Genomic DNA, 15565 nt, shown 5'->3' on the forward strand with positions numbered 1-15565 from the left:
ATTTGACTCTGGTTTCGTGGCTCTCTCGGTGTACTTAACATAGAATAACACCACAACATAACAATCTTCAGATATAAATGCAAGGATTACATGATGTATTGTGTGATTATATGTTTACTGTTGTTATCTTTGAGCACACCGAAACAAATTCCAAATCAACTGTAAAGTTGATATGGCAATGCATTATTGAATCTTTCAAACCATGGCTTTATTTACACTAGCAGCAGCACAGATATTTCTTTTGGGGGTTTCTTTCTCTAGGTGGCTAAAAGCCATTGTCTATTATCAGTTGATGGCTACCAGACAACGCTCACATAGATCTTATTTCAAATGTCAGACATACTGTAAATGCAATCCTTTTGATTGTTAGCTACATAAAAAAAAAATCTCTCCAACATAACTAAAAGTCAGCATTTTTTCTCTAAATTTTAGTCTTCATGATTTGCCAACAGAACTCAGTCAGCATACTGAAATAAATCCTAGCATAATTGGGAGGAATAACTAGAAAGGCAAGAAAAAAAAAGATGTTAGCACCATCAGTAATTAATAATATGAGCTTAACATATACAGTAAAACTATGTACACTAGGCAAGACTACAAAGTCTTGAGTCAATGATTGACTTTCCTCCTCTGGTACAAGTGACATGGATTTGAGCTTTGAAACATCAGAAGCTTAAAAAAGTTCAATTACCCACAAAGACAGATGTTGCCTCTATACACAGATAGAGCCAGTAACATTTGCCAAATCAGGCAACATTGTAAGTTGCGAAAATCCTATTCCCTCAGGTCACCTCCTCCAGTTGCTGCAATCTAACAGCGCAAAGACTAATGTTTTGACAGCAGCAATCCAGAATATAAGAGTCAGACACTGACAGCACATCTTGCCCAAAGTATCATCATTTAAACACTCCTCCACTGACCAGGCTGGATAGAGAGAGCATTGTGTCCATATAAGCGTAGACAGATGCAAAGCCCAAGAAAGAGAGGGAAACATTGAGACATACAGGAAGAAAGATATGCGCAGTGTGAGAAGATGGAGAGGTCAGCCAAAGTTGGCTGTGCCACCTAGACCCTCAGACAGAGGCATAGGTGTTGCCTGTGGCGCTGCAATGGCGGATTGTGGGTGTACCAGCAGATGGTGTCAATATGTGTTCAGTGTGGTCCTGCAGGGGCTGGGGAAGTGAGTGAAGGACGCCTGGTTGAACCACCCCCACTACGGGGTGGGAGCCATCCTCCAGAGCCCCAACCTGGATAACCTGAATCACCTCATGCTCTGACTTCTCCCTCTTGGCAAGAGGCTCTCCAGACTCCTCTGTGTCATCTTCCAGGTCACTGTCCATCTCACTTGCTGCATCTGGAGTGTACAAAGCTCAGAGGTCACTGAAAGCAAAGAATTATGCCCCTTGTGCAACTCCAGTAAGAGTGGCTTAATAACATTAGAAATAACAGTATTTCAATCATGAGAATTTGAGTAATTGTTATGTGACATTACTAATCAGAGTATTTGTTATTTAGTTTGGAGTCAAAAAAGGTCTTAAACTTTGTCATACTTACAAACATGTATTAAAGATTACATTAGGAAACACCATTGGAAAACCAGAGATCTGGTTTCCCTCCTGGTCATTTTGGTCTGAACAGTAGCCTATCATCACTCATGACTTTGCAATATGACCATACAATTCCTCTGAACTTATTGCATATCAAGTATTTCTAGGAATTAAATGGTGTAAAACACTGAATAAGTGTATAATATAGCCAGAAATGTTGTAGAGGTTGTTAAGTAACACTGATTCTCTTTTTTCAGCATGCGGCCAGCATTTTAGCAGTGACCAGGCTACCAAAGGCTAATACAAAAAGGACTAAGGCATAAAACCAATAGAAAATTAATTTTATAACATAGCTTTGATTAGAGAGAAATCATATACAGCCACATACCTTTGTCAATGTTATCAAGAGACAGAGTGCTGAAGCTGTCAAACTGAATATTAGAAAAAAAAACATGATTAAAGGATGACTACAAAACCATGCACCATGACTGTACAAAATTATCCCAAACCTTTAGATAGAGTGATGAAGAAAACTTAGATTTGAAATAATAATTCTTATGTTCCCCAAATATAGATCTGTCTCACAACCAGGTGCCCAGGCTAAGTTCCTATTTAAAATATTTGAAACAAGTCAAATGTATTGACTCAATTTATGACAAAATTTGAGGGTTTGAGAGCAGACCCATTGTAGCCTATAGCACCAGCTCTATGTAAGCTCAAAAGGGTTGGAGTTACTATAACTTAGTATGGACCAGTTGCACCATACAAGCAAGTTCCAGTGTACCGTAAATTTAAAACTTTCTGCATCCTATCAGATGTAAAGCCACAAGTGATTTACAGCAACACCCTCCAGAAAATTGCAATGGGTGCCTGCCTTTTAATTATTAGTGTTGTTGGTAGGCAATTAAGCAGCTGTTATTTTGCACACACACGTGAAGTGAATTTATGTTGTATTCAGGCCAGGTCACATGGAAATTACATTTTGAATGCATCCCTTTTTTTGGATTTTTTTCACCCTTTTTCTCCCCATTTGTACCCGGCCAATTACCCCACTCTTCTGAGTCGTCCCGGTCTCTGGTCCACTGCTGATCTGGGGAGGGCTGCAGACTACCACATCTCCTCCGATACATGTGGAGTTGCCAGCCGCTTCTTTTCACCTGACAGTGAGGAGTTTCACCAGGGGGACGTAGCACGTGGGAGGCTCACGCTATTCCCCCCAGTTCCCCCCCCTCCTGAACAGGCGCCCCGACCAACCACAAGAGGTGCTAGTGCAGCAACCAGGACACATACCCACATTCGGCTTCCCACCCGCAGACACGGCCAATGGTGTCTGTAGGGACGCCCGACCAAGCCGGCGGTAACACCGGGATTCGAACTAGCAACCCCCGTGTTGGTAGGCAATGGAATAGACTGCCACGCCACCCGGACGACCATTGTTTTTAATGTTTCAAGACCTCTGTTACAACTTTCTATGCTTTCTACTAGAAGACAAAAAAGGAAAAGTATTAGCATCAAGTAATATTAAAGACCTGGTATTGTGCCACTGTGCGACACTGTAACTGTGAACTGATTGCCTGGATTTGATCAGTTACTTCCCAATGTGATGTCATAACTGGCTAGATTTTGAAATAGCTTGTATGGATCGTTACCGGTGCACCTAGAGGTATAATACTACATCTTTAAATGACCAAGTAAGATATATATAGAATCAGAATAGCTGCAATTGTCATGGACGCTCCCAGTTGCGGCCACGTTTCCTGCATCTCATGTCTAGCCCTGCTCTGACAACATCATCCCAGTCCTGACTCCTGTCTAGATACCCATTTGCCCAAAAGCTGCTCCTGATTTTTGAATCATGCTTCTCTTTCTTTCTTTATTTTTGGGATTTTTTTTGCTCCCTTTTCTCCCCAATTGTATCTGGTCGATTACCCCACTCTTCCGAGCCATCCCGGTCGCTGCTCCACCCCTTCTGCCGATGCGGGGAGGGCAGCAGACTACCACATGCCTCCTCCGATACATGTTGAGTTGCCAGCCGCTTCTTTTCACCTGACAGTGAGGAGTTTCACCAGGGAGACATAGTGTGTGGAAGGATCACGCTATTCCCCCCAGTTCCCCCTCCCCCCCAAACCGGCACCCTGGCTGACCAGAGGAGGCGCTAGTGCAGCAACCAGGACACATACCCACATTCGGCTTCCCACCCGCAGACATGGCAAATTGTGTCTGTAGGGACGCCCGATCAAGCTGGAGGTAACGCGGGGATTCGAACCGCCGATCCCCGTGTTGGTAGGCAACGGAATAGACTGCTACTCTACCCGGACGCCCCAGTGGTTGACATTATAAATTTAGTCTGAGCAGCAATTTGACTGAACTTCATTTACCACTCTAACACTTCTCCCATGCACGTTTCCCCTACCATTGCCTTGGCTCCAAGAGGACTGGGATATGCCTCCACCAAAGGGGCTAGAGCAAGAGGTTCAAACTGATAGGGCTCTGGGTGACCTCTGTCATCCAGATTATCTTTAACAGATGCTGGAGACTGGTGGGGAGAAATCCTTCACCTCAAATGACCACTCCGTTTGTTATGATTCTGTATCACTCTCTATCTTCCACAAGAATACCTGTTAGTTTGCTTGCTACTGTAGCTACGACTGTACTTTGTGTTTGTGCGTGATATGTGTGATGGAGAAATCAGCGCATGCACTACTTATCAGACTGAAAATGTAGACCCCTGTCTTCTACAGCAACATACATCTGGATTGTGGGCAAACACCGAGGGCAGTTTGTAAACTGGGCTACCTGCAGACTTGTCATGGTTTGGAAAGGAATGATATGCTGGGGGATGCCTTACCCAAGTCTGAGAAAGTTTCAAAGTTTGAGAAACAGGTTTTGTCCAGCCTTCTTCATGCATTGCTGAGCGACTTACACAAAGCAATGACAATTTCATTAGTGCTCTGCCCTATGGACTCAAGATTTTGCTAAAACAAATCCTTCATGGATTACGCTTACTTATTCTTGCCTTTAGTCTTTCCCTCTCAGTCCTTTGTTGCTGTATTTCCTCTTTGGAATATTATGGCTCATATAAATATTGTTGCATTGTGTCCACCAAATCTGACCATTTTATCTTCTCCATTTTCACTTTTTTTCCTCAAAATTGTTATACTGATCAGTCTGACCCCGACATTGTTATTTGTGCAAAGAATTTTGTGAGAGTGAAAGTTAAACAAAATATCAGTGCCGGAGTTCCTGTTCGTGCTGGAGTTCCTGAGCATGCGCAGCAGGTTATTTACATCGAAAAGACACTTATTGTTGTGGCCGTCTGTTTTCACACATTCAGAAAAAAAAACAAACAAACCCCACAATGTGTGTGTTGTTCGTAATGATGAATTGTGTTGTCCAAAACAAGGATACAGCTCTGTGACCTGGTTAAACAATTTTTTGGAATACAATGGAGTTCAATGGCTTGCAAAATGTGGTTGTCTCACACATTGGCTACAATGCGACTGCTGGTGAGTAGAAGAAAACCATTGTTGGTTTCAATCGTCCCATAGACCAAGTCAGACTTACAAAAAACATAAAAATAAACTGGCCTTATCCTTTAATCTTTCCCTTATGTCATGAAGGCTTCATTATACAGTCACTGACCAAGAGGATGAAAACTTCTCATGTGTGAGAATGTTTTGTCTAATGGATGGATGGATGGATGATTTAGTCAAGACTTAGTGCAAGTACCAATGACGCAACTGAACGAAGACATGACTTTAGTTTGAAACTAATTAGTGACGACGTAAGACTTACTACCGACTTTACCAACTTGTGCTCAAAATACGTTACGCTGGTGCAACTGGCCCCGGCCGTTATCACTGAGTAATAAAACCCCACATTCTTACCTCCCCCATGACTCCAATAGGAGTCTCTCCGGTAGCCTGAGCCACACGGTGCTCCACCATGTAGAACATGTACTCATCATACAGCAGACGGATCAGGTGGAAGGATCCAAAGCTGGCAGCACTGCGAAGGGTCAGGTCTCTGATCACCATAGAACTGACAGAAATGTGACAAAACATCATCAGCAATTTTGTTTGAGCTCTGCAAATAAACTGCACTATCTGTCACATGTATCTCAGTATGGCTTGTTAGTTGCAGACCTATAGAAGGACCATTTTAGCAGGAATTGCCGAGCTGCCCTGGGGAAACTTGGTCGATGCTCATAGGGCTTGAGCACCTGGGTGACCACATTGTCCAGCCAAGCAGCCCACTGCTCAAGAGAGCTTTGCTGTTGCAGTGTGGCTTTGAAGTCTAGCTCCAAGCGTTGCACCACACCCTCATCACACTGACACACCCACGATGCCTGCTCCTAAAAAGTCAAATTGAAAGAGGGAGAGAAAAGGTTAAGAATTGGTGATTGATATGTATAATTCTTGGGGATTAGGTTTATAGGAAGAAAGAGGAAAGAATAGAAAAAGATAAAAAATTCTATTCTTTATAATTGAGGGCAGAATTGATGATGGACAAGCACTTTTGAGGAACGCATACTAAAGAATATAACAATGCAACAAAACCGTCTTTGCCCAATAACAGAACACAGTTCTGACCTGCACATTGGCAAAGTCAACACGGTTGAGATCACTGAGCATCTGGTTAATCTGTGTGGTGTTTTGCAATACAGCACGTGCAGCCTGAGCCAGGTGGTTCAGAGATGTGTATCTGCGCAGCGTCTGGGCAAAGGCACTAACAGCAGCAACCTAAGCAAGGGACACATAGATAACTAGCTGTCATGTCATCCCATATGTACTTTAAAACAAGCAAAAATAAGATATTCTTAGTGGAAAATGATTTTGCACAGATTGAAAAAATTCCAACAAATTAATTACTTAAAAAGCTGCTTTCTCTGCAGTGCTTCTGCACAGGTAGAATCAGGTAGAATGTTGGAATATTACTCATGTACCTTGGTCTGGATCATTCTCTGTGGAATGGCATTCATGGCATTGCTGAGCCAACCTTCCAGGCTTTTGGCAAAGTTGCGGATGGCTTGGGTCAAGGCACCTACAGAATTAAAAAAAAAAAACAAAAAAAAAACATACAATCAAATTAGTCCAAGTGCTAATGACAAACTGTAAATACAAAATAAGGGTATACGTTTGTGTATCTCACTGGGAATGGGTCTGAGGACATCAGGGATGAGGATCTCCACAAGAGCCTGGTACATTAGATGGTCACAGGTGCTCATCCATTTGAGTACAGTCTCATTTCTGCACAACACTAGTAGCTCTGAACGGGGCAGCCGGTCTTCAATCTCACTTACACTACTGTGGAAATGACAAACAACGCTTGCACATAGTAGCATCTCTTTCATAACAGGTTTATAAGAACAGTTAGGTTGAAGGCCATGCTTCATGTTCCTCTGTTTGAATGAGCTTATTAAACTAATGTTTCTATTCAGTGAATTGACCAAATTCAAAAGTGCAAAAAGTCTACTGCTAAGAAGATCAACATCCACAAATTACCACCTGTAAATTGATAATAATCGCTTAAATTTAAAATGATTTTCTTACCTATTTTCTGTTATTGTCGCACCCTCTACAGGTTCAGGGGGAGAATAACGCCAGAATGTCTGCCACAGCTTCTCAATTAGACTAAACTGGAGGTTTACAACCACATCTAGGATGGCCTAAAACAAAACCAGGGATAAGAGGGCACTCATTAATTTGACAGAATAGTTTGTTAATTTGCGAGCAGAGATTACTACTTTGAGGAAAGGGATTATCAATTTTAGGATACAGTTTGTTAATTTGTTGGTATAGGTTACTAATTTGAGGGTACAAATGATCAGTTTGAGAGTATGGATGTTAATTCCAGGGAACATATTTGTAGTTTTACGGGGACAGATTTCAAAACTAGGAGCACAGATTTCCACATCAACTTTGTTTTCTACCACCTCACCCTCTCCAGGGCTCCTTATGGTTAACAATGGAACATTTGAAAAAGAATGACAGAATAAACTGAATTTCTGACCTCACAGTGCTCTCTATAAAGGGACTGGAGAGCTTTTACATCCTCTGGGCTGATATTGTCTGCATTGCTCTCTCCCAGATTCAGCTCCACAAACTCAGGCAGTGCTCTCGATGCATCTGTTGGGTGGTAACAATAAAATTCATCCCATACCATAATAAAAGGACATTCAGTATTAAGTAGGAAATTAACGAATATAAGAGTATGAAATGTTGAATCATTTTAAACCATACAACAGTTTGTAATAAATGACTGGAATGAAAGACATTTTGTTGAAAAAGGAAACCAAACTATTTCCTAAACAAAGGCTCACACAGCCCTTATCAGGGGTATTCCAGTAGAATCCAGCCATCACCTCAAACAATTTAAAGTGTTTGTTACTTTACTAGTGTCGTTTTTGTAGCAGTTTAGGTTATGATCTCTTTCAGTTGACGTCACAACGTTGTTTCATTTGCAGCTGCTTTCAGAGAATTTTCAAATAGCTACAGCTTATTTTTTGACACTACCATTAACACTGCAGAAGAGGCTGCACAAGAAGCAGGAGGAAGGGTTCAGTACAAGATGGTGTCTATGTACTACAAGTACAAGAGGAGCCATATACTGGCATTGAGGAGTGCAGCAAGTATTGTTAAAAAGAAGGAACTGCAGCAATATTTCACAAGATTCTTGCTAATGGTGTCAAAACATTTTTCACCAAGAGTTGCAGTCTAACAGCAGAAATAACAATATGCCAGGAAAGGCACTGAGTATTACGGTATTCCCCACCTACTGTAGAAAAAGAATATCTATTGGTTATTAGCCCTCTAAAGTGGAAAGGACGCAGCAAAATATGTTGACACATGCAAAAGTGGTCGCAGCTCCAGGATCTAATAGTTTTTGATGCCTGTGAATCATAAAAGAACTACAAATCCCTTGTTTTCTTAATTCTTATGAAGACTTGCATCATTATTTTTGCAACTGACCTTTCCTTTTGTATTCATATTCAAATCTGAAACTAAAATAATAGAGAATAAATAGAATAATAAAGTAGAATGACCATATAAAACAATTTATCTAAAGTGGTAACCTTGAAGGTTCTCACTTAAAATAAATGTCTGTTAAGTTACAATCTTTCACCAAACAAGGTGACACAATGACAATTCAGCCCATTGGCCACTGATGAGGGCCCGGAGCTGCAAATGAAGGGGCCCTCATCAGTGGCCAATGGGCTGAATTGTCATTGGGTCCATTGATTACTTTTTCAACATCTCTGAATATTGTGTTCCTTCAACTTGTATGCTATTTTATGCTACTGCTGGCTGTAAAAGGTTTTTACCTTTATTGTTCAAAAGATTGAACTTAAAAAATAAGCCCAAACAACAGTTCACTGTAAATGATGAGCTTTGTAGCAGTAAACTATTGGCTACTTTCTTTTCTCTTTTTTTTCTACTTAAAAGCATGTTCATAGTTTCTCAGTGTGTCATTTTAGAAACTGTTTGATATCTATTCTACAATTAATGTAATCAAATCACAGTTGCAAAGTGTAACCAACCATAACAAATAGGCTTATACTTAAGTTGTGAAAGCTGTTGTCCCTCACATACTATGCCCGCCTGATGCATGAGACACGTTCTATACATGAGAAGTAAATTGTCAAAATAATACTGTCCCACTCATATTTCACGAATACTGAATTTGAGTAGACTTTCCCAGGGAGGCTGAGCCGTGTGAGGCCCCGATAATTGGAGCACACCCTCTGATTAAAAGTTGTTAGAAGTTAAAAAGCAAGCAGAACCACAAACAAACAAACCACAGCTGGCAACTGGAAGTGGAAATCCAATGTATTTGGATTGGAAAGGTTACATGTTCATAGTTAACAAGAACTTTTGCAGTTCTGCAAACTGTAGGGTACTTGTTAAGAGTAGCTGGAGAATAAAGCTGGCTGTCTAGTAAGTGGCTTTTTCTGACAGAAAACCATTGCCAGGGTCCTGGAAAGTGCTGGGAGTGAACTCCTTGCCATTTCCTGGAGAAAGCACTTTGGTGTTTTATGAGAAAAAGTACTGTACATGGATTTTATGTCACTGATATGACATCACTGTTTACAAAAGCAATTACCAAAAAATGCTGAGTGATCTGGAAAAACATGACAGGTATGGCACCATTTCTAGACGTGACTACAGGTGGTCACAATCACTCAATTCCCATTGAAAACAACTGAAAAAATGCTCTGTAGCTCAGAAAAAGGCACCTTGCAGATACAAAACTTGAGTACTGTGTGCTGTTCATTGCTTAAGCAGCTGCAAATGAATGTCTTGATGCATGCTCAATAATCCAGGTAAGGAAATCCCAGAAAGTTGAATCAGTTCATCTGAACACAACATTTAATGGGAGAAACGTTTCATTTCTCATCTAAGTGACTTCATCATTCTCAGCTGACTGCAAGTATCCCCAACGTTATAAACAGCACAGTTGCATAACACCTAAAACGGGTACAGTTGCGTCACAACTGAAACCAGAGATCAGTTTCATATGCGAATTGGCCTGACCATTAATTAGAGTTAAAATGGCCATGTCACCCAAACAGTGCACCAGCCGATTGGAGAGAGGAGAGGGACAACAGCTGTCTAAGCATAAACCAATGGTGATTCCGTATGTGGTAGGAATGTCGGAGCAGTTGAGACACATATTTTCCAAACACTGTGTCTTGGTTGCTTTCAAACCCCAAAATATGCTGCGCAAGAAACTGGTTCACCCCAAGGATCAGGTCCCCTAGCACAAAAAGAGCAATATAGTACATTGTTAAGTGACAGGAGGATTGCCGTGACTTGTACTTGGGGAAACCAAACAGATGCTCGTGAAGAGGATAGCACAACACAGAAGAGTTACCTCGTCAGGCCAGGACTCCGCGGTCTACACCTATCTACAGGCCAGCGGCCACTCTTTCAAGGATGAGGATGTGCACATCACTGACAAGGTGGAAAGCTGGTTTGAATGGGGAGTTAAAGAGGCTATCTATGTGAAGAGGGAACAACCATCCCTGAACCAAGGAGGGGGTACAAAGCGTACATCTGTTGCCATCTTACAATGCTGTGATTGCAACTATTCCCCAATTGTCTCTGAATAGTACACATGGCCATTTAAACTCTAATTAATGGTCACAGCAATTTGCATATGAAAACGATTGCTGGTTTCGGTTGTGATGCAACTGTGCCAGTTTCAGTCGTTATGCAACTGTGCTGTTTATAAGGGTGGGGATACCTGCAGTCAGCTGAGACTGACAAAGTAACTTAGATGAGCGATGAAACATTTCTCCCACTAAACGTTGTGTCCAGATGAACTGATTCAACTTTCTGGGAGCTGCAAATGAAGTATAACAAGAAAGTAAAGTGAAGTTGTTTAGCGAGCATAGAGAAGAGGAGTTTTCTTGATGGGGAAAGGAAAAAATGAGCAAATAAATTATGAGGTAATTAGCACTTGTCACATATAACATTGTCTAAACGGATTCATTATTTTAAAGAATGTACATGTCATTTCATGCCATTGCCAGAATATTCACCTTGTATGGCATTAATTGAAAATACATGCAGAAATAATTCTTAATTTTTCAATCTTCATGACAAAGTGAAGAAAATTACCAGACACCCAGAGCAAGAATACAACACACAAACACATTAAGAATGAGAATCAGGCCTGCAGAGAGTAAAAGTAAAGAGAAAAATAGCTAACCCAGGAACTGTTGGTGGTGCTGGCTCTGTGCAATGACTGTCTGCTCTGCTGCATTGGGAGGGTGCTGCCCTCCCCCTGAGTAGTTCTCCCCAGAGCCACCATCAACCTTCTGCATTGGCTTGAACCTGGAAACACATTTCTCACCTCAGTATCTATAAAAGTTTGATGCGTGCGTGTGTGTGTGTGTGCGCGTGTGCATGCGAGAGCACATGCACCTGTGTCATACCTCTGTTTATGCTGGACAGGTTGCTGTCTGAGAGCCATGTAATGCATATCCTCCTGTAGTCTATTGAGAGGGGAGTCAGGCTTTACCCGAATACCATAGTAGTGATATTTGGAGTTCCCTCTACAAGAAAAGGCCAAGAAAGGGCAGATGGGTGAGGTCCATGAATTCTAAACATGCTCCTCTGCAACAATTAAGCATGGAAAAAAAACCAGAACATTAGGACATTAATATAGTAAACAGCAAAAAAAAAAAAAAAAAAAAACCCACTGAGGATGCACAAGCCAGTGCATTCTTAGTGTCGGTCCCAAGCCCAGACAAATGGAGAGAGGTGCATCAGGAAGGGCATCTGGCGTAAAACCTTTCCCAAATCAAATATGCGGATCATAAATCAGATTTCCATACCGGATCGATCAAGGCCCGGGTTACAATGACTGCCACTGGTACTGTTGGCCAGCAGGGTGCCGGTGGAACCTATACTATTGTTGGGCGAAGGAGAAGGAGAGGGGGAAGGGATGTCCAAAGGCAGTGAGAGAGGAAGAAGGGTAAGGGTGTGGAGGTGAGAGTTGGAACTTTGAATGACGGCACTATGACTGGTAAAGGGAGAGTGCTGGCTGACACAATGGAGAAAAGGAAGGTAGATAAACGGTGGGTGCAAGAGACCAGGTGGAAGGCGGGGAGTAAAGTCAAGAACATCGGAGGTGGGTTCAAAATCTTCTACCATGGTGTGGATGGGAGGAGAAATGGAGTAGGGGTAATTCTGAAGAAGAGTATGTCAAGAGTGTGTTGGAGGTGAAGAGTGTCAGCCAGAGTGATGAGATGAAGCTGGAAATTGAAAGTGTGATCATGAATGTTATCAGTGCATATGCCCCACAAATTTGGTTGAGATGGAAGAGAAAGCGAGTTGGATGAAGTGGTGGAGAGTGTACCCAAGGAGGAGAGAGTGGTGATTGAAGCGGACTTCCAAGGACATGTTGGTGAAGAGAACAGAGGTGATGGGCAGGTATGGAATCAAGGAGAGGAATGTGGAAGGCCAGATGGTGGTGGATTTTGCAAAAAGGATGGAAATGGCTGTGGTAAATACATATTTCAAGAAGAGGGAACACGGTGACGTGTAAGAGTGGAGGAAAGTGCACACAGGTGGACTAAATCTCATGTAAGAGGCAAGATCTGAAAGGGATTGGAGACTGCAAGGTGGTGACAGGGGAGAACATAGTTAGGCAGCATCAGATGGTGGTCTGTAGGATGACTTTGGAGATCAAGAAGAAGAAGAGAGTGAAGGAAGAAGCAAGGATCAAATGGTGGGAGTTGAAGAAGGAAGACTGTTGTGTGGAGTTGAGGGAGGAGTTAAGACAGGCACTGGGTGGTAGTGAAGAGTTGCCAGATGGCTGGGCAACCACTGCAGAAATAGTGAGGGAGACAACAAGGAAGGTACTTGGTGTGTCATCTGGACAGAGGAAGGAAAACATTGAGATTTGGTGGTGGAATGAGGATGTACAGCAAAGTACACAGAGGAAGAGGTTGGCAAAGAAGAAGTGCAATAGTCAGAGAGATGATGAAAGTATACAGGAATACAAGGGGATGTGGCATAAAGTGATGAGACTGGGGGCAAAGGCAAAGGAAAAGGGGTATGGTGAGTTGTATGAGATTGAACACTAAGGAAAGAGAAAAGGACTGGTACCGATTTGCTAGACAGAGGGACCAAGCTGGGAAGGATATGTAGCAGGTTAGGAGGATAAAGGGTAGAGATGCAAATATGCTGACAAGCAAGGAGAGTGTGTTGAGAATGTGGAATGAGTACTTTGAGGGGCGGATGAATGAAGAAAATTAGCGCAAGAGAAGGTTGGATGATGTAGGGATAGTGAATCAGGAAGTGTGATGGATTAGCAAGGATGAAGTGAGCGCAGCTATGAAGAGTGGAAAGGCAGCTGGTCTAGATGACATACCTGTGGTGGCATGGAGGTATTTAGGAGAGATGGCAGCGGAGTTTTTAACTAGATTGTTTAACACAATTTTAGAAAGTAAGAGGATGCCTGAGAAGTGGAGAAGAAGCATGCTGATACAAATTTTCAAGAATAAGGGTGATGTGAAGAGCTGTAGTAACTAAAGAGGTACAAAGTTGATCAGCCACAGCATGAAGATATGGGAAAGAGCAGTTGAAGCTAGGTTAAGAGGAGAGGTGATGATTAGGGAGCAGTAGTATGATTTCATGCCACAAAAGAACACTACAGATGCGATGTTTGCTTTGAGAATGTTGATGGAGACATATAGAGAAGTTCAGAAGGAGTTACACTGTGTCTTTGTGGATTTAGAGAAAGTGTATGACAGGGTGCCAAGAGAGGTGTGGTATTGTATGAGGAAATCAGGAGTGGCAGAGACGTATGTAAGAGTGGCCAGGATATGTATGAGAGCAGTGTGATAGTGGTGAGGTGTGTGGTTGAAAAGACGGATGGGTTCAAGGTGGAGGTGGGATTACATCAATGACTCTGAGCCCTTTCTTGTTTGCAAGAGTAGGGTGCAGGTTGAGGAGAGCCTGGAGAGGTGGAGGTATGCACTTCTCTCTAGTATGCACTAGAGAGAAGAGGAATGAAAGTCATTAGGAGCAAGACGAGTGAATGAGAGGGAGGACAGCAGAATGGTGAGGATGGAAGGAGTAGAGGTGATAAAGGTGTATAAGTTTAAATACTTGGGGTCAACTGTTCAAAGTAATGGGGAGTGTGGAAGAGAGGTGAAGAAGAAAGTGCAGGTAGGGTGGAGTGGGTGGAGAAGAGTGTCAGGAGTGATTTGAAACAGAAAGTACCAGCAAGAGTTAAAGGGAAGGTTTACAAGATGGTAGTGAGACCAGCTGCGTTGTATGGTTTGGAGACGGTGGCACTGACAAAAAGACAGCAGGCAGAGCTAGAGGTGACAGAATTGAAGATGCCAAGATTTTCGTTGGGAGTGACAAAGAAAGACAGGATAAGGAACAAGTATATTAGAGGGACAGCTCAGGTTGGATGGTTTGGAGACAAAGCGAGAGGCAAGATTGAGATGGTTTGGACTTGTGCAGACTAGGGATGCTGGGTATATTGGGAGAAGGATGCTGACTATGGAGCTGCCAGGGTAGAGGAAAAGAGAAAGGCCAAAGAGGAGGTTCACTCATCAGCTGCCAAGTTGGCAGCTGATGAGCTCATTAGGTAAGAATGCCAGCTTTCCCGCCGGAGATCGGTAGTTCAAACCCTGGTTGGGACTAGTATCGAGTAAGAATCTGTGGCTTAGAATACTAACGTTAGAAAAGAGAGGCTCCAACAAGATCACTATACAATTCAGCACCCTGAATGGCCACACAGTGGGCAGGGGATACATGGGAACAGACTCCAACCAGTTGAAGTAATCCTACCAGCCATGACAGATGAAGCTACTGAGGTTCAAATGAGAATGATGCCCAGATTAAAGACAGTTAACCCCCGGGCTCAGCTTTCATGACTCAGTGACAAAGTACCACCAACAAGCCTGCTAACAGATGTGAACATAGCCTTACGCAATATCTCGACTGCCACCATAACAGAAACCATGAACTTGTATATGCCAGTGCAACTGTAATCCTGGAGATGCTTGGGTACAGGATTAAAAAGAGAAGGCCGTAAGCCAAGATCAAAGCAGCACAGAGAGATGTTAGCCAGTTAACAGATATGCAGAAAGGTGTGATGAAAGACAGGTCCTGGTTGAAGAAGAAAAGCAAGATGTCCATAAATGTGGCCCTGGAAACTACCAAAGAAAGGCTCACAGCTCTGGCTGCCAGGCTGAAGAGATTCACTGGAGAAGCAGAAGCCAAAAGAGTAAATGGCCTGTTCCTCAAAGAACCATCCAAGTGTACTCGCAGCTGCAGAGTAACAAGGGAACAACATCAGACCTACTCAAAGCAGAGACCGAACTATACTGGAAGGATATATGGGAAAAGGAGGCATCACACAACACCAATGCCCAGTGGGTGGTGGACCTATGAGCAGACCAAAGCAATATTCCAGAGCAAGAAACAGTTATCATCACAGTGGCCAACATCCAATGACAGGTCTCAAGCATGAAGAGCTAGACTGCACCA

The 15565-nt window shown here is 42.6% G+C and overlaps 1 protein-coding gene across 1 annotated transcript in view; it reads right to left on the minus strand.

Annotated features, from left to right (window-relative positions):
* Positions 1 to 1073: 1073 nt before the first annotated feature.
* Positions 1074 to 15565, minus strand: part of rfx3 (regulatory factor X, 3 (influences HLA class II expression)) — a 49665-nt gene continuing 35173 nt past the window's right edge. The window contains exons 7-17 of the mRNA XM_056290916.1: positions 11488 to 11607; positions 11262 to 11386; positions 7560 to 7675; positions 7100 to 7215; positions 6699 to 6853; positions 6493 to 6590; positions 6140 to 6289; positions 5693 to 5901; positions 5435 to 5588; positions 1936 to 1978; positions 1074 to 1354 (exon numbers count right to left, since the gene is read on the minus strand). Coding sequence (XP_056146891.1) covers positions 1074 to 1354; positions 1936 to 1978; positions 5435 to 5588; positions 5693 to 5901; positions 6140 to 6289; positions 6493 to 6590; positions 6699 to 6853; positions 7100 to 7215; positions 7560 to 7675; positions 11262 to 11386; positions 11488 to 11607 — 1567 coding nt within the window. The remainder of the gene's footprint in view (positions 1355 to 1935; positions 1979 to 5434; positions 5589 to 5692; positions 5902 to 6139; positions 6290 to 6492; positions 6591 to 6698; positions 6854 to 7099; positions 7216 to 7559; positions 7676 to 11261; positions 11387 to 11487; positions 11608 to 15565) is intronic.

The sequence above is a fragment of the Lampris incognitus genome, chromosome 12, assembly GCF_029633865.1.
Source record: "Lampris incognitus isolate fLamInc1 chromosome 12, fLamInc1.hap2, whole genome shotgun sequence".
NCBI lineage: Eukaryota > Metazoa > Chordata > Actinopteri > Lampriformes > Lampridae > Lampris > Lampris incognitus.